Source organism: Phragmites australis, chromosome 1 (genome assembly GCF_958298935.1).
Source record: "Phragmites australis chromosome 1, lpPhrAust1.1, whole genome shotgun sequence".
Lineage (NCBI taxonomy): Eukaryota > Viridiplantae > Streptophyta > Magnoliopsida > Poales > Poaceae > Phragmites > Phragmites australis.
The window spans coordinates 29100744-29118794 of NC_084921.1; the positions used below are offsets into that span (position 1 = coordinate 29100744).

Genomic DNA, 18051 nt, shown 5'->3' on the forward strand with positions numbered 1-18051 from the left:
GGGGTCCCCAATTGCCGCCACGTCGGCACCGCCCTCGCCAGGGCCATTTGCCCCACACTTGAAGGGCTCGAGGCAGGCTTGGCCGGTGTCGGCTGCTCGGGCGCGGCCTCTGCCCTCGGCTCGGGGCAGGGCGGCGCCTGAGGCTCTGGTTCGGCCGGCGCGCTCTGCGGCTCTGGCTCGACCGGCGCGCTCGGCTCAGGCACTCTCGGCTCGGGGGCTGGAGCCGGCCTCGGCGCCTCCGGACGTCCCTGATCTCTGGCGGCGTCCTTGGGCGGCCTGAAAGCGAACGAAGGTTAGTCTCCTAACTCACTCTGGGCGAAGCATGCTCAGGGAAAAGAAGAAACTTACGCAGTCTTTGGTCTTCGGTATTGCCATCGCGATTCCGGGATCTTGTATTCCGGGCTCGACGGCTTCGGCCCGGAATCTTCCCTCCTCCTCTTCGGCGGGGGGCTCTGCGGGGCCACCGCGGAGTCCGTCTCTAGCGGCGGGCCGGCTTGGGCACTCGTTGTAGACGCGCTCCCGTGCCGGCCTTGGTCTCTGGGCTCCGGTGCCCGGGTGCCCGTCACCGGCGGCGGACCGGCTTGGGCACTCGCTGTAGACCCGCTCGAGTGCCGGCCTTGGTCCCCGGGTTCCAGAACCGCAGATGTCGCCTCCATCGCGGACCCCGCGCCGGACGACTGGCCGCCCCGGCCTCCCTCCTTCGCGCCGCCCGCCGGTGGTCGTTGCCGCGGAGGCGACGGCGACGACAAGGTCATCGGCGTAGGCACAAACGTCCGGGGGCGTTTCCCTTTGTCCCCCGACACTGTCGCCGCTCCACTGCCGGCGGCGCCTCCACCTCCGGCCTGGCGGCTGCTGCCTGCGGCAGCCCCACGGCCGGCCTACGGTTCGCTCCCCTCCCCCTTTTATATCCTCAGGAAATTCAAACATCGCCTGCCGTGGCGCGCTCGACGAGACAACTTCCTCGGCCGGCGCAACTGCCAGGCGAATCTCCCTCGGGCCGCGCGGTTGTCAGCGGTTGCCAGGCGCACTATCCTCGATCAGCGCGGTTGCCACACGCGCCGCCTACCTCGTTATCACGCGCCGCCCGCCTGGTTTTCACGCGCCTCGGGAGTCTGCTGGACGCGCGTCCGTTCGGCTCCCCGTTGGGCCGTACCAGAAGCCTGGGCCAGAAAGGCTAGTGCCTAAAAGCGCACCGCGTGGCGTCGGTGCTGGGTTCGGCCTCGATGACGATGAAGGCCCCATCCGCAGTCTCTAGGCCATCGCCTGCCAATGGGCCCGGGGGCTGCTGTCGGTGAATCAGGAACCAGGGGTCCCCGAATCCCGAGGCCAAGCCAGCTATCCGCCACGTGGTGCCCTCCCTTGGGAGTCATCTCCACAAGGTAAAAAAGACTAAGTCCCGGAAGAGGGCGCTTGGGGCCACAATCAGTGGCCCCCGAGTACCCAGGTTCCCTGATGATCTGCGAAGACCAAGTAACCAGGAAGGGGGTGCTCGGGAGGTGAACAGTGACCCCCGAGCACCTGAGTCCCCTGACGACCAGGAAAGCCGAAGTACCAGGAAGAGAGCGCTCGGGGAGGTAAACAGTGGCCCCCGAGCACTCGGTTCCCCGAGAACCCGAATAGTCAAATCCGGGAGAAAGTGCTCGGGGAGGTGAATAGTGACCCCTGAGCACTCGGTTCCCCGAGGACCAAGAGAGGGCATTTTCGGGAGAGAGTGCCCAGGGAGGTGAACAGTGACCCCCGAGCACTCGGTTTCCCGACGGCCCAGGAAGCCCCCCGTCAGTGGCCCCAAAGGGGTCCAGCAATGAGGTGTCAGCCAATGAAAGACCCGATGCCGCATTTAAGGGCGCGTGTGGCCTGTCACCTCCAACTGCTCCTGCCACGCTCGGTGTCAGTCCCTGCCATGCTCTGGCAGAAGGGCGTGGGGACATTTAATGCACGGGTCCCATCCCGCGCCATCCGGCGCACCTCGGGATAGCATCGCGAGGCCCGAGGCGTTCCGTCTGCCGTGCTGCTGTGGCAGGCGAACAAGACCGGGCGGGCACGCTAGGCTGCTTTGCGGCTGCCCGGTGAGCCCTCTTCACGGCGTCCGTTGCCAGCGCCATCATGAGGACTGAAGACCGGGCGCGGGGCGCATTTTCAACCCCTGTCACTTCACGCAGAGGCCATAATGACGCCCTTTCCATTTATGGCGCCTTGGAACTCGTGCCCTCCCTTTCAGGGTACGCTACCGCCGGCAGGTATTTAAAGCAGCCGGCAGGCACGGACAAAATCAATCCAACACGAATCCAAGGGAAGAAAGAGGCTGAGATCGAGACTGAGTCTGAGTTGGCACAGAGGAGCGCTCGAACTCTCTAGCGCCTGCTCAGAGTTCGAAGAACACCTTCGTACAGGCATAGAAGTTGTGACCACCGAAGAACAAGGAGCCCGAGGCTCTAGGATAGACAAACATTCTTGTAACCAGCACATTTCTGAGAGACATTCTCAGGGCATTTATAGCATCCACGCAGGAGTAGGGTGTTACACGCAGTGCGGTCCGAACCTGTCTAAAAATCCTCCCAGCGCATTTACTCTTTTCTGCATTAGATCATTCCATCCCACCTGCCATCGCATTTACATCCATTTATTTCTCCAGCAAACATATTCAGAATCATCCCCCGGCCGAATCTCTAAAAAGGGGGTCCCTCAGGATCCCTGCGACAGGAGTTAACCCTCCGGCAGGTTCCCTTGTAAGTTTGTAAGTTTTTCTTTTTCGGTTATAATTTTTTTGTTGATTTTCGTTTTTACATTTGAGCTGCTATTTTTTAACCTTGGAAAGTTGTTCTTTTTATTTCTAGAGGCATAAACGTTCATATACTCATATACTTGAGAGAGTCTTGAATTCCCTTGTCTCTGAATTATCAACTTAGAGAGTTACTTATTTTGATGACTGTTTTTTTTTCTTCATTCAAGTTTTAAGTTTTGGTGCTTAAAGATATATGAAATAGTCTTAAATAGAGCTTATGGTTTATATTTCATCTATAGAGTCATATTGCCTTAGAACTTTCATTCTCGTTTTGTCTCTCTAAATATGTTTCTGTTTGTACGTTTTTGAAAACGTTAGATGAACGAGAAATAAATTATCTATTTCATAAGAAATTTATAAGACATCGATTCACCTCATCTAATCACAATTCTTGGTCCATAGCCGCTCTATCCATTGAAGATTACCCCATTGAACACTGGTTCCGTGAGCCTATCACCTGCACGGTGGTACCTTTCGCTAACCTTCGTATTATTGATCCGTTATGCCTCACCGGAGCTGATTTCTCTGCCGTCTTTGCGACGGTGAAAGCTCAGAGCATTGTGGATGTGCAAACTGAGGTCCTCTTCAAGAACTATGACGGCCTTGGCTCCATCGGTCGAGTCACGATAATGCCATACAAGTAGATCTGCCTCAAAGAAATGGGATAAAGAAAAGAAAAATCCGGCTGACATTGTGCATAACTGTGAACTTGTTATCTCGATATTGGACAAGCTAGAGGAATTTCGATCCCTCTCACCGATGGAATATCAGCTCCGTATTATGGTCAAAATTTCGTTGCAACGGCATACTGCCATGCTGCCAACGTGGAAAAATTACAGAATGTGTTCTTGGTGATGAAAACACTAGGTTGCTTGGGTCAGGTGAAAATAGATGCAATGGAGGCCAATGCAAAGTTGCTTGGGATGATGTTTGTGAACCCAAAGAAAAATGCAAAGTCTTGCTCGCCAAAATAAATGCTTCCTCCAAAAGTTTTTTGTTCAAACTCATAGCTCCGAGAACACTCCTTGGCTACCTTGGGTCCGAACTAATTATGGTGGAACAGCCATCATGATTTTGGTGATGATCTCCTGGATTCAACCCCAGTTTGGAAAGATGTCTATGCCATCGGTGGATCTTCAAGGGGGCGGGTGAGGCTCAAGCCCTCCCTATCGGCTGCCACTCCCCTATCAGGTCCGTCCTTGACACGTGCGAAGTGTGCGGCCACACAGTGTCCCTAAATTGCAAGGCCCCAGTTTTAATATCCATACTAATTAATATTAGTGCTAAGATGTCCTAATCCTCCTCCCTCATTAATTTGCGATTTTATAAAAGAAAAAATCTCATTGGAGACCATGAATCACAAATTTTTCCCTTGAAATCTTGTGTTCTTTTCTTCCGCATAAACAATTGATATAAGTGATCCACGTGGCTCTAGTTTGCTCTGTTAGGGTCGTTCAAAGCTAGTTCATGTTTTATCGGGGTCTTCATGAGCGATAAACGCTGCACCGAATCAAGTGGTTTCGTCGCTTTTTCATAGCTACTACTGAGTGTGTACTTGAATTTCTTGTGCCTATTATTTTATTTATTCATATATTTGTGTGTTTTAGTTGTCAGCCATGTGTTTTATAGGTTGGATGGAAAAGCCTAGGTGCTAGGTGGAGCAGGACCGCTTCCCTTACACCTAGGCATTTGGTCTAGACTTTTCACTATTTTTCTCCTATTTTCTTGTGTTGATATGCAACATTTTTCTATTTTCTCTATTTTTATGTGTTCATTCATCAAAAGTACAAATGTCTAAGGCTGTCTAGGCGCTAGACAGAGCCCAACCGCTCGCTTAACGTATAGTGATTTTTCAAAACATTGAAAAATACAACATTAGTGTTGGTTTTAACTTGAATTGTACACCTTACTGGAAATAACAATGAAGTATATGTACTTGCTAGCTAATGTTGATAAGCCCTTCGGTTCCTTTCAGACTGCTATATTTGATCTAATTTACTGGGAAGTCCTGGACACAAAAAAATGATTGGCATTTTAGTACAAAAGCGTCCTAAAAAGATTTATTAGTAGATGAATGATGCTTTTTAAGTGAAGGTTAAATAATGCTAGTTTGAAGACATGTGTCGGGGTCTTAAAAAAAGGAAAGAAGACATTTTTTCAAGCAACATGTTTGTCAGTGGTACAATTATATTATATAAAATTAACATTTCTATTTTGGTAGTTAAAATTAGAACCTAATTTAATATTTAGCATAGGCCCCTGAATTTTCTGGGACGGCCCTGTCCCCTATATCTCACTCTCCATTTTTTGCAAGAGAGAAGAAGAGAGAGATGAGATGGAGGAGGAACTGAAGAACATCAGTCTCTGCTCCTCAATAACTTCGTTGCGTCTGTCACTAATTCATGCCACTTTACCTGCCTTCCGTCAAGATACCAAAATCTTCAATGGGAACAGATCCATGACTGTGTTTTGGGTTGATCTATGGTGGAGGTCGTAGCTTTATTTACCCACCCTAAAAGATCGAATATTTTAATACAGATGGCAGTGATGCTCTTGAACTTGCGCTTAACCTAGGGTTTTTCTTACCGGAAAATAAAATTTACCGAATCACCGGTAAACATAATTTATCAGATATACTAAATAAAATTTAAACAAAATTTAAAAAATCAAATAAAATACCAATAAATATGGTAAACTTTTTCTACCGGTGTCCACCGGTAGATCCGATAAACCGGATATACTGGGTAAAAACAAATTCTCCAGTTTGAACCCTGTCTAACGCATGTTGCTGAAACTGATCTACAAGAACTACATGTCCTTATGCAATCAGTTGAGCTTCATTCTAGAATCCATGATGAGCGTGTCCTGCGTACAAATTGTATGATCCCGAGCTCCTCACAGTACTGTACCATCTCACCTTCCAACCAGAACCACCAATTGATACTTTCGCTTGCAATATTCGGGAAAAATTCGCTCATCCCAAATGTAAGTTCTTGGTTTGACTTGAAGATTGTTTGTTCAGACATAACATCTTTTTTGTTTCTACAATGCTCTAGGGCTATTAGTATTTGGCAGACACTCGGTTTTCCTTTCCCTTTGGATGTTGTGCATGCACATAGAACAATTATGGGACGGATTATTGCAAGAACTCCAGCCTACTAAATCAAAGATAGGTAGCTCTTTTTATTATTGCTGTTCTTTGGAACATTTGGAAGTGTAGGAATGCCAGCCTTTCGGCATGACGATGAAACTAACTCGGTTGTCGTTCAATGAAATGCTCACGCAGACTCATGCGCTGCCATGAAGACCTTGTGCTTTGGTCACCAATGCAACAGTCCAGTAGATCGCTCCGTCATGCTCGAGTGGGGTGCTAGGTTTTCCATTTAGCTCACTTCTTTTACTCTTTATCTCTCTTCTTCCTCTCTTTGTAATCTATACAAATGTAAACTTTGTATCTATGCAATAAAATGTTCACGCAGACTCCAATGAGCTGCCGTAGTTTCCTTCAAGAACTAGGTTGTTTTATGGGTCCTTGCTGTTATTCTATTTCATGGCTTTTAATTAGTTTTTGTACCACTATATCATGATATTTCTTTCTAAAATATTATATTATGATATATAATTAGTTTACGCACCTCACACTCTGTTTGTTCAGCCCTTGCCAGCTTGTGACAAAAAATGGCACATGGATCCAACTGAACACTCAAGTAACTGGAGGCAAGGGCCTTCCTGAAAACCAGGACATAGGCAAGTGCATTGCGAAGCCTAGCATTACTGGGTTCCTTGATTACTCTAAACACAGATGGACTCATTTTGATAGACACATAATCGAAAACGTTAAGCTAATCTTACATAATTGGACTTTGTTCTTAAATCTTTCAACCTTTCGATTTCTCAATATATGAAGGATAGACAGAAAAAAAAGAGAATTACATAAGATCAAGAAAATTTTAAAAAGTGTCTCTTTCAGGTGGCACAAGCTGAATATATAAGAGCTTGGATGGCAGTCCTGTTGGGCTTATCCATTAGAGGGACCATCAGGGCGTATTACCTCACTGTCTTGGCATCAATCTCCTGCTTTATGGCCGGCGCTCTCGCCGGGCCCACCGCGCCGCTCGCGTGTTCACATGTTCTCTCTGCTAAACAGAAACAGGCCCACACGTCGATCATCTCGTCTATCTTTGAATGGCATCTCTAAGATCGATTTTGCAATTCATAAGTTGCATAAGCCCCTTTTGTTAAGTGCGAGTCCATTTTTTATGAACGTCGGATTGGCCCTGAGATGACGTTTGTTTGATTTTGATCTAATGGTTTAGAGATGCGATTTCTAATTCGTGGGATTTTTAGAAATTTAGGTAAAAGTAATACACCTACGGTTCCTAATTTATTCGGAGTGTCACCTACGTTTCTAAATCCTTATAATGCAGTTTGATATCTCCCTAAGCATGCTAAATGTACCATCTAAGATCCAAACCTTCTTAATCAAAATTAAACTATCTACGAGGCGTGCTGCCTTGTGATGGTCTCTCTCTTATCTTCCACTCTCTTTTCTCTCTACCAGCTCAACCTCCTTTACCGCCTTGTTGCTTAGGGGCTAAATTGTTTTCCCTATTGCTTTTCAAAATTTAATTCTGGATATGGGCTTTGGAGAAGCAGATTCTGATATCCTGGTTTTTGGATTGGTTTTGATATGGACAAAGTATATAATATCTACAATAGCCCTAGTGGAAACCTCATATTATCGTCTCTTACTATCCACATAAACACCTATAGGCCTGAAGGTGAATTCTAAATGTATAGGTAGCTTTGAAATCTAAGAATTTAATCTAGAATCAAGTTCTTTGTTTCGTTTTAGATTTTGAATCAAAAGTTGAAACAAAACATATCCTTATAACCCTACCGTCGAAGAGATGGGAGGCGAGACTTGAGGCAAGACGATAGGAGTAGCAATGACCACATGATATTGGTACCTAACAAGAGGCATCGGAATAAGTCAGTTGATGTAGGCTCCAATTTGGTATGTCCAGAGGATCTAAAGGAGTTGGACATCAGGTGTTACATTTACTTAGTTAAAGGTCTAAATATGTATTGTAGGAGTTTAAAAACCTAGATGGCACTTCGTGACAACTTTAAGTAGTTTAGATATACTATTAGTTAGAAAGCTCCCACGAACTAAGTAAATTTACTTCAAATTTCCCTGTCCCTTGAAGCGCGCTACAGTAAATTTACTTCAGATTTCCTTCGAATCTTCCTAATTTTGTTTAATTTTGTCTTCTTTCAGATTTATTTTTGCTGCTAGGAGGAGAGGACTGAGGAGAGTAAACAAAGCAAACCCTCGCCGATCCCGCAAATTATAGAAAATTGGCGGGGCGGGGTTAAACCCTTCCCCCTTGGTTACCACCCTAATCCGCTCGCTCTACAAAAAACCCTACCTCCCCAGCCACGCACGCCCTTTCCATCCCCATCCAAACCCCCCTCGCGCCGCCATGGCCACCTCGCTCTCCACCCCGTCCCAGCTCCGCCCCTCCCACTCCCAGGCCCGCCAGCACCGCCACCTCCTACCCCGCGTCTTGGTCACACGCCGCGCGCTCCCCCGCCGCGCCCTCTCCGTTCGTGCCTCCGCCTCCTCAGATGGCGCCGCAGGCCAGGACCCCGCCGTCACCGTCCGCCGCTTCCCCGCGGCGCCGACCAAGGGCGGCCGACTGGCGGGCGTCAAGAAGATTATGATTCTCGGCGCGGGCCCGATCGTGATCGGCCAGGCGTGCGAGTTCGACTACTCGGGCACGCAGGCGTGCAAGGCGCTCGTCGAGGAGGGCTACGAGGTGGTGCTCGTCAACTCCAACCCGGCCACCATCATGACCGACCCGGACCTCGCCCACCGCACCTACATCGGCCCCATGACGCCGCCGCTCGTCGAGCGCATCATCGCCTCCGAGCGTCCCGACGCGCTGCTCCCCACCATGGGCGGACAGACCGCGCTCAACCTCGCCGTCTCGCTCGCCGACTCGGGCGCGCTCGACCGCCTCGGGGTGCGCCTCATCGGGGCCTCCCTGCCCGCCATCCGCGCCGCCGAGGACCGCCAGCTCTTCAAGCAGGCCATGGACCGCATCGGGCTCAAGACGCCGCCCTCTGGCATCGGCACCACGCTCGAGGAGTGCCTCGCCATCGCAGAGGACATCGGGGAATTCCCGCTCATCGTCCGGCCGGCCTTCACGCTCGGCGGCACGGGCGGAGGCATCGCCTACAACAGGACCGAGTTCGAGGACATCTGCAGGGCGGGCCTCGCCGCGTCGCACACGCAGCAGGTGCTCGTGGAGAAGTCCCTGCTCGGGTGGAAGGAGTACGAGCTGGAGGTCATGCGCGACATGGCCGACAATGTGGTCATCATCTGTTCGATTGAGAACATCGACGCCATGGGCGTGCACACGGGGGATTCCATCACGGTGGCACCTGCGCAGACGCTCACCGACAAGGAGTACCAGAGGCTCAGGGACGCCTCCGTGGCCATCATCCGGGAGATTGGTGTGGAGTGTGGTGGTTCCAATGTGCAATTCGCGGTGAACCCTGCAGACGGAGAGGTGATGGTGATTGAGATGAATCCCAGGGTGTCCAGGTCGTCTGCGCTTGCATCAAAGGCCACAGGGTTCCCGATAGCCAAAATGGCTGCGAAGCTGTCAGTAGGTTATACTTTGGACCAGATTCCCAATGATATCACGAGGAAGACTCCTGCGAGCTTTGAGCCCTCCATTGATTATGTGGTCACAAAGGTATGATTTTTATCTCTGTTTCTCAGCTTTCTTTAAATTGTGCAAGTGAAGCTTCGCTGCAATATGCATCTACAGTACACAATTAACTACAACGATGAACTTTTTCTGTATGTCCTTTGCTCACTCCTTGGTATCATCTATCAACTGGTAATGATTGATTTTGCAAGTATAATATCAAGATAATTAAACAGGATAAGTCCGACTTCTTATCCTGTGTTTCATGTGTTGTCTGGCTGTGTCGAATATGTTGGTAGGCTGAAGGAATTGTAGTATTTGCACTGGCATCTACCTACTACTAATACAACAGAGTGTTGTTCACATATTTGTCAAATAAGGACCGAAACATCACAAATTCACAATCAACAGTTTCTCTATGTTATGTGCACATCTCGGAGATCTGTATGTTGACTATTTCCTACCTTCCCTTGATATTTAATCTTTAAAGCATAACCTGTGACCAGTGACATTGTCTTTATCTGTAAATTGTTCTAGATCATGGCTATCTTCTCATATAATATATCGCATTATCCGCAGCATATTACTCTGCTATTTGGACTGCATCTAAGCATTTACAATTTGGAATATGCTCTAACATAATCAAATGATAATCTAATCACTTACATTGATCCTAATTCCTAAACATATTTTCTGGTTTTCTTACAAACCCATGTTTGTACCTCAGACATGTTCGTCATGTTCATCATTCGCAGTTTGTACTTGTACTGCTAATGCAACTTTACTGATTTGCTTTTCTGATTCACCTTGCATTTACAATGCAGATACCACGCTTTGCATTTGAGAAGTTCCCTGGCTCCGAGCCAATATTAACCACACAGATGAAGTCTGTTGGGGAGGCAATGGCACTGGGACGTACCTTCCAGGAGTCTTTCCAGAAAGCTGTCCGTTCATTAGAGACTGGCTTTGCAGGATGGGGTTGTGGGCCTATCCAGGAACTTGACTGGGACTGGGAAAAGATAAAATATAGCTTACGGGTACCTAATCCAGATCGTATCCATGCTATTTACGCAGCTTTTAAGAAAGGCATGAGGGTTGAAGACATCCATGAAATTAGCTTCATTGACAAATGGTTCCTTACAGAGCTCAAGGAGCTAGTGGATGTTGAGCAGTTCCTTATTTCAAGGAACCTAGATCAGTTGTCGAAAGATGATTTCTATCAAGTGAAGAGGAGGGGTTTCAGTGACAAGCAGATTGCATTTGCGACATCTTCTTCAGAGAGCGATGTGAGATCGAGTCGTTTGGCATTAGGTATTGCTCCAACATATAAGCGTGTTGATACCTGTGCTGCTGAGTTTGAAGCCAACACCCCCTACATGTACTCTACTTATGAGTATGAATGTGAGTCAGCTCCAACCAGTAAGAAGAAGGTGTTGATATTGGGTGGTGGGCCTAATCGCATAGGCCAGGGCATCGAGTTTGACTACTGCTGTTGTCATGCTTCGTTTGCTCTTCGAGAGGTTTGTTTCTGGATCATTAGTTTCCATCTTTTTCCTCAGTTGCATTGTCCGTTTCCATATAAATGGGATTCTTTTAATGAGCAAGGTCATATTGCAAGTTTTCTTAGTCAATCACAGTCTGTTATACATCCCTCTTTTTTTCTTTATAACTTTTGATGATACTAATATTTTTTTCATCTCTTTACAGGCTGGATATGAGACTATTATGATGAACTCCAATCCTGAGACAGTCTCAACTGACTATGATACTAGTGATCGTTTGTACTTCGAGCCATTGACAGTTGAGGATGTATCAAATGTCCTCGATTTGGAGCGCCCAGATGGTATAATTGTGCAATTTGGAGGGCAAACTCCTCTAAAGCTTGCCCTTCCTATACAACGCTATATAGAGGAGAGGAATATGGTGTCTGCTTCAGGCACAGGGAATGTGAAGATATGGGGTACATCACCAGATTCTATTGATGCTGCTGAGGACAGAAAAAGATTTAATGCAATTCTTGAAGAGCTTGGGATTGAACAGCCTAAAGGAGGGATTGCAAGAAGTGAGTCTGATGCCTTGGCAATTGCTTCAGAAATAGGCTACCCTGTTGTGGTCAGGCCCTCGTATGTTCTTGGTGGACGGGCAATGGAGATTGTGTACAACGATGAAAAACTGATCAAGTACCTTGCAACTGCAGTGCAAGTAGATCCAGAACGACCTGTTTTGGTAGATAAATATCTAATTGATGCAGTTGAAATTGATGTTGATGCATTGGCTGACTTAGCTGGGAATGTTGTGATCGGTGGAATTATGGAGCACATTGAGCAGGCTGGTATCCACTCTGGTGATTCAGCATGTTCCCTTCCAACTAGAACAGTCTCAGCCCAATGCTTGGACATTATCCGTTCATGGACCACAATGCTAGCAAAGCGTCTCAATGTCTGTGGGCTGATGAACTGCCAGTATGCTATCTCTACTTCTGGTGAGGTGTTCCTGCTTGAGGCGAACCCTCGGGCTTCACGTACAGTCCCTTTTGTCTCAAAAGCAATTGGACATCCGTTGGCTAAATATGCATCATTGGTCATGTCTGGTGTGACTTTGCCAGAGCTTGGGTTCACTAAAGAAGTGGTTCCTAAGCATGTATCTGTTAAGGAGGCTGTTCTTCCATTTGAGAAATTCCAAGGTTGTGACATTCTTCTTGGACCAGAGATGCGCAGCACTGGAGAGGTCATGGGCATTGACTATGAGTTTTCTGGTGCTTTTGCGAAGGCACAGCTTGCTGCTGGGCAGAAGCTCACCTTAAGTGGCACTGTATTCCTTAGCCTAAACGACCAGACAAAACGACACCTTGCTGAAATTGGACGAGGATTCCGGGATCTTGGCTTCAATATTATCGCCACATCTGGAACAGCCAAAGTACTCCGGCTTGAGGGCATCCCGGTGGAGCCAGTGCTGAAAATACATGAGGGACGACCAAACGCCAGAGACATGCTTAAAAATGGTCAGATACAGGTTATGGTGATAACAAGCTCTGGTGATGCCCTTGACTCGAAAGATGGCCTCCAACTCCGCAGGCTGGCCCTTGCCTACAAGGTCCCGATAATTACAACCGTGGACGGGGCACGAGCTACCATGGATGCTATCAAGAGCTTGAAGAACAAATCGATTGAGATTCTTGCCTTGCAAGATTACTTCCAGACTATTGATGCATCACCGGACTTGCAAGCAGCACAAGCCGCCTCATAGAGGCGCCCTCCTTTTTTATGTAATGCCTGTCTGGCGTCAAACTGAAAACCCATGCCATGCAAGATTTTGTTTACTTGTTAGTAATTAGCATCGTTACACCTACCGCATGCGCAAAGGTAAGCATCGGGATTGCATTGGCCACAAGTGTTGTGGCCAAAATTGCTGTTGAAGGTATTGTGGCCGCAGAATAAGGCCTCTCCAGTTGCATTTTGATGACAACCATTTTCATCTGGAGATTTTACTTTGTATCCCTGTGGCACCAAATTGTGCAACTTATATGTATTGTATGCATCTCGCCAAATTCTATGATAATAATGATTTATTTTTTTCAAACTCTCGTATCAAAAGATTCTACGAGTACAAAGGAGATGGTTCATGTTGCAGTTTATTTACCACTACGTAAATCCACCTGTAACACCCATCCGATGCACGTGTAATTCTCATATACGTTCTCAAATTGTTGTTATTGATTATCATTGAAGCTTCCTGAGTTGTGACTCGTGAAAGATTTATTTTATGAATCACGGTCAGTGTTAGGCCGTCTCCAACGGCAGCGGCAAAACCGGCCGCTTCCTTGTTGATAGCGACATTTGGTGCTCGATCCTGCATCCTTCTCCAACGAAAGCAGGAACATTGATTTTCTCAGTGCTACAGGGTTGCAGGATCTAGCATTGATTGGTAAACTTGTCGATGGAAACCGTCTCTGTTGAAGATGAAAAAAAAATAGATGATGCTGTAATAGTATTATAGGAGATAAATTTTTAAAGTATCTGTTGAAGATGATATTATTATTATATTTATAAATTTAGTTTTTTAAGAAAAAAAGAAATGGCACCGAATTCTTGGTCACGTGTTTCTGAAGCAGCAGGAGCGTGTGCGTTGGGCATCTCTTCCGTAGACACGTTGGGATCGGATGACATGATAGATAATCCCTCTAAATAATCGTGCAGCAGCAAGGCATTTTGAGCTTTGACTGGGACGAGAGCCGCTCGTGTCAAGTTTACGCGTATTCACATTGACCATGTGGTCAAACCTAATTATGAAACCTTCAAAAAAGAGACTCGAAACAACGCGACATCACACGAGGAGACATTGGAATTGGGACCCAGGAAGGGCCCCAATTTCAGCATGCTCCAAAGATCAAATTCGGCTAGAACAAGTTCACACTAGACCTGTAGACAAGACATGTGTTGTCACAATCAGGCTAGCTCCTGCAACTTGCTCTGAAAAACAAAGCAGAAGTCCATCCCCAAGAAGCAAAACGTCAACCACAGAGAAAAAGGGAAGGTCAGGAACACGCTCCGAGCAACTCGTCTCCTGCCCTTGTTTCCCGCGGATTTCCATTATTCCAGCCCAGGTGACGCAACTGAATTGACCTTCTCAGGGGCCTCGATTCGCTTTTGTCTTTAGCTTTTTGGGGGAGAAGATTTGATTTGCTTTTGCCTTTCCCTTTTGGGAGAGCTGTAGTTACCATGTTACGGTCACAGCTCAAATGTAACCCACTGTAAATATCTTTGCCAAGTGTGAGCGGAGATCTAGCAATTGGCTTTGTGTTTGATGCTACTCTATCTTTGCTTTTATGGTGAACAATGGCTATGTGTAAGATGCATGTTGTCTAGCATATGGTTCCAACTTTATAATAAGCTGTGTAAATCTCCGGTGGGTGATATGGACTGTTCGATTATCTAAAGCAATTTCAAGTTCCATTGTACAATAGCTGGTGCAGGGGTACTGAAATTTTCTTGTGAAGTACTCAAGTACCTTCTTGCTGCCAATGGGAAGCATGAGTCCTAGTGTCAGTTAACATCAAGATCATTCAGCATCACAAGTCCATGACATAACACATCTTTTTTATTCAAAAGAATTTGCAGTTACATATCTCTGAAAACTGCGAGTCAAGACTTTACAGGACATGTAGTTTTTGCTTTACAACATGCACCTCAGGTCAAAGAAGAAGAAGAACAAACATGCAAAAGAATGGTACACGATCAAAGAACGAATTCGAAGCATCTGACGACAAACAGCAAAATTGTTAACCCTGCTCTAACTAACTGATGAAGACGCTGCAACACCTTTGAAAACAGCGCTACGGCGACGCCAGCCATGGCAATGAGCAATGCCTGCCACCAGATCACTTGCCCTTGTGCTTGGGGAGCGTGAGCGCCACCGCCGGCGTGTGGAACCCCATGAACTGCTGCTTGGGAGACCGCCTGGCCGCCGCCGGGCTCGGTATCGGGAGCTTGACGCCGGTCGGGGTCGGCAGCCCCATGTAGTGCAGCCTCGGCGACAGCCTGATCCTCGGGCTCGGCCGGGGAGACGGGATCGGCAGCCTGCTCGCGCTCGGGGACGGCACCACCCTAGGTGAAAGGTTCACCTGCTCGAGGGCCATGCTCTGGAGATCGGCCGGGTAGTCCCGGAGGCAGCCGATGCGCGCGCCGGTGGGCGTCGACCACTTGAACGATGGTCGGCTGGCCATCATCTTCGGTTCAGCCTTGTCGTCGTCGTCGCCGACGGCCTGGTCAGCCACTTCCTTCACAATGTCCACCTCAGGCAGTTCAACCTGTAGGGTCTCATCATGTGCATCTTGAGTGGGCACTTCAGCCTCTTCCGCTGGCTTGTCTGTCTTCTTGAACGATGGGTACTCGTCGTCATCGACCGAACATCGCTGAAAATGCGTTACACATGTTTGTCAGAGAACAATCCCTGAAAATATTTGTGAGACAAGCAATGTGGTTTGATGGTGAATATTTTACCTTGACATTGGCCAGATCAACATTGTTCTCCTCCAGGAAGCTGATGAACTCTCTGAAGTTCTCCTCTGTTGGGAGGTAGTGGCCGCTGTACGGCCATATCGCCTTCAGAACACCCTCTTTGGCAACCAATCTTCCAGCAGCTGTTGTAGCTGCCCCAGACAGGAAGCTGGAGTGCTGGAATTCTCCCTTCTTCTTCTGCTCACAGGAGATGAAACAAACACTTAGGACCGAAACATTGCACCGCGTAATTATTCCCAGAACCGTCGAAAGAACACAAAATGGCAGTGTAATTTCTGAATTAACTACCTGTCCGACGTATAGTGATCTACTCGTGCTCAGCACAAATATCCACTTGGACTCCTCATTTGTGTCCACAAAAGTTCCAGTTTGCTTGTAGAGTAGCTTCCCTTCCTCCACACCAACTTCATACGCTGCTCTCTCGTTCTGCGGTTGAAGTAACACTCAGATCAGTCAGTCTCTGTAAAATGCACACTTCTACAACATGCAGGTAGAACCGTGACATCTTGAGAAGGATGTTGGGGGCACATACTGGTGCGAGGTACTTGATCAGTTGTGAGTAAAGCTTGCTTCGTGAGCATTTCGGGTGATGCAAGTCTCTACCGGCGCCGATATCCAACCTGAAAATACAAGGAGGGGAACTATTGTCAGGAACAACAAGACCAACATCTGCTTGCTCTTAGCACGGAAGGTAACTAACTCAGAGGAATTGAGCACTTCTTCACAGTCTGCTTACCAGTAGAAGAAGGGTTCAGTGCTCGAACTCGCAGACCAGATGTCATAGTACAGATGCAAATTGTGGCCGTAACGGTGGCGCGGATCGATCTGAAGAAGCACAAAGATTCACCGCAAACAGATGAGAAACATTTTGGTGATGAAAAAAAGAAGACAGATAGGTTAAGAGCATGAGGTTTCAGAGGCAAGAAGAAAGAGGCCTTACAGCTTCGAGCCAGTGCTGCAGCGCTAGCTTCTGCGCCTTGTCGTCCTTGGAGAGGCCCTTGCCGACCTTGGCGATCCTCTTGCCGGCTCTGGACCAACGGGACGCCGCCGTCTCCTGCTTCTCCACGTCGAAGAAGGAGATGGACTTGATGTTCAGCGACGCCGACTCGTACGCCTTCCACCAGAGCTCCTCGATGACGATGGCGCAGTCGGCGAGGCTCCGCCGGGTGCGGTGGCCCTTGAAGATCTTCTGCACCCTGGTGGCGGCCTCGTCGAGCTCGCACCGGGGTCGCGGGGAGAAGTAATCCAGGAGGACCTGCTGGGCCGGGGACACCGCCACGGCGCCGTCGCTCTGCCTGCTGCTCCTGGGGCTGAGTTGCTGATGCAGCGCGAGGGTCCCCGGCCGCGCACCGTTGATGCCGCCGCACCGGCTGGCGGCCTCCAGCTCGCCCGCCGCCTGCGCCTCCCAGTTCTTGAAGCTGAGCGACCGCTCGAGGCCGCCGCGCGCCATCTTGCGGCTCTTGGACGACGGGCTGCTGCTGTTCTTGCAGGACACCCGCGGTGACCTCAGCGGCGTGCAGGCGCCATCTCGGGGGCTCTGCGGCCTCGGGGAGAGGAGGTTGCGTTCTATGTTGAGTGGCCTCAGAGTCATCTCACGGCTGCCTCTGCGCAGAGCCGATTGTTCCGTTCTGCAGGCCAATCACGAGCAGGGTGATGGTTAGCTTGCTCGCTTAATTTATCTCAGCACAAGGAAATTAAAATGATTTGCCTCTCCTATTATAAAACCATGGGCTTATTTATCCTCACAAGTCAGAACAAGAATAAGAACAAAACAAAAAGAGGTGACACTTGAACCAAAACCAAGAGACTCAAAGCTCCATGGAGGAGAGCAAACAAATCACAAGACATCACTCACTCACTCACAAAATCTGCTCCAGGGGCTGAAACCCCTCACAAGTATCAGCAGCTAGCTATACCAAAGAACTCCAAGAAATACTCTTCAGCCCCTCACAAGTATCAGCAGCTAGCTATACCAAAGAACTCCAAGAAATACTTGAAAGATGAAGTAAAAAAAAATCATAAGCAGCGCACAGAACTGTGGCGTACCGATTGCGCGCAGCGAGGAGCTAGGATGAAAAGATTGAGAAGACACCGCAATGGATTGCGGTTGCGACCGGGATGCAGATGGAGCTGTGCTGTTTGGGCTCGCTCAGTTGGTTAATTCTTGCTGCGCAGTCAGTGCCGGAGCCGCGCACATATATATATACACACACAGCGGGGCTTGTTGGAGTCGGAGAGCACAAGTCCAAGTTGGAGAGGGAGAGGCAGGGGGAGACTCAGACCGAGTGACCGGTCGTTGCCGCGCGCGCGGGGGTTGGGGCTGAGCGTGAGCGGAGCCGACGACGACGACGAAGACGAAGACGAAGGATCCGCGTGGACGCGTGCGTGCCTGCGTTTTCCTTCCTCCCTGGTCCCCAGCCGGTTTGTACGCTACTAGCTCGTTCCCGGGAAACTTTGTGCTTGTTTGGGAGCAAGCAGGGCATTCAAGTTGGCATGAAGATCCGTACTGCGGGTCAAGGACGGTTGATTG

General features: G+C 48.5%; 2 protein-coding genes across 2 annotated transcripts; one reads left to right on the forward strand and one right to left on the reverse strand.

Moving 5' to 3' along the window:
- The first annotated feature begins 8126 nt into the window (after positions 1 to 8126).
- LOC133914507 (carbamoyl-phosphate synthase large chain, chloroplastic-like) lies at positions 8127 to 13083 on the forward strand. The gene is made up of 3 exons (XM_062357609.1): positions 8127 to 9549; positions 10329 to 11024; positions 11212 to 13083. Exons 1-3 carry the CDS (start codon positions 8269 to 8271, stop codon positions 12748 to 12750), a joined length of 3516 nt encoding a protein of 1171 aa, XP_062213593.1. The 5' UTR covers positions 8127 to 8268; the 3' UTR covers positions 12751 to 13083.
- Positions 13084 to 14583: 1500 nt separating this feature from the next.
- Positions 14584 to 17818, reverse strand: LOC133914517 (IQ domain-containing protein IQM1-like). The gene is made up of 7 exons (XM_062357619.1): positions 17568 to 17818; positions 16462 to 17149; positions 16258 to 16346; positions 16054 to 16141; positions 15810 to 15947; positions 15504 to 15698; positions 14584 to 15415 (listed from the first exon to the last, which is right to left on the reverse strand). The coding sequence occupies exons 2-7, from the start codon at positions 17110 to 17112 to the stop codon at positions 14882 to 14884; spliced, it is 1695 nt and encodes a 564-aa protein (XP_062213603.1). The 5' UTR covers positions 17113 to 17149; positions 17568 to 17818; the 3' UTR covers positions 14584 to 14881.
- Positions 17819 to 18051: the final 233 nt, after the last annotated feature.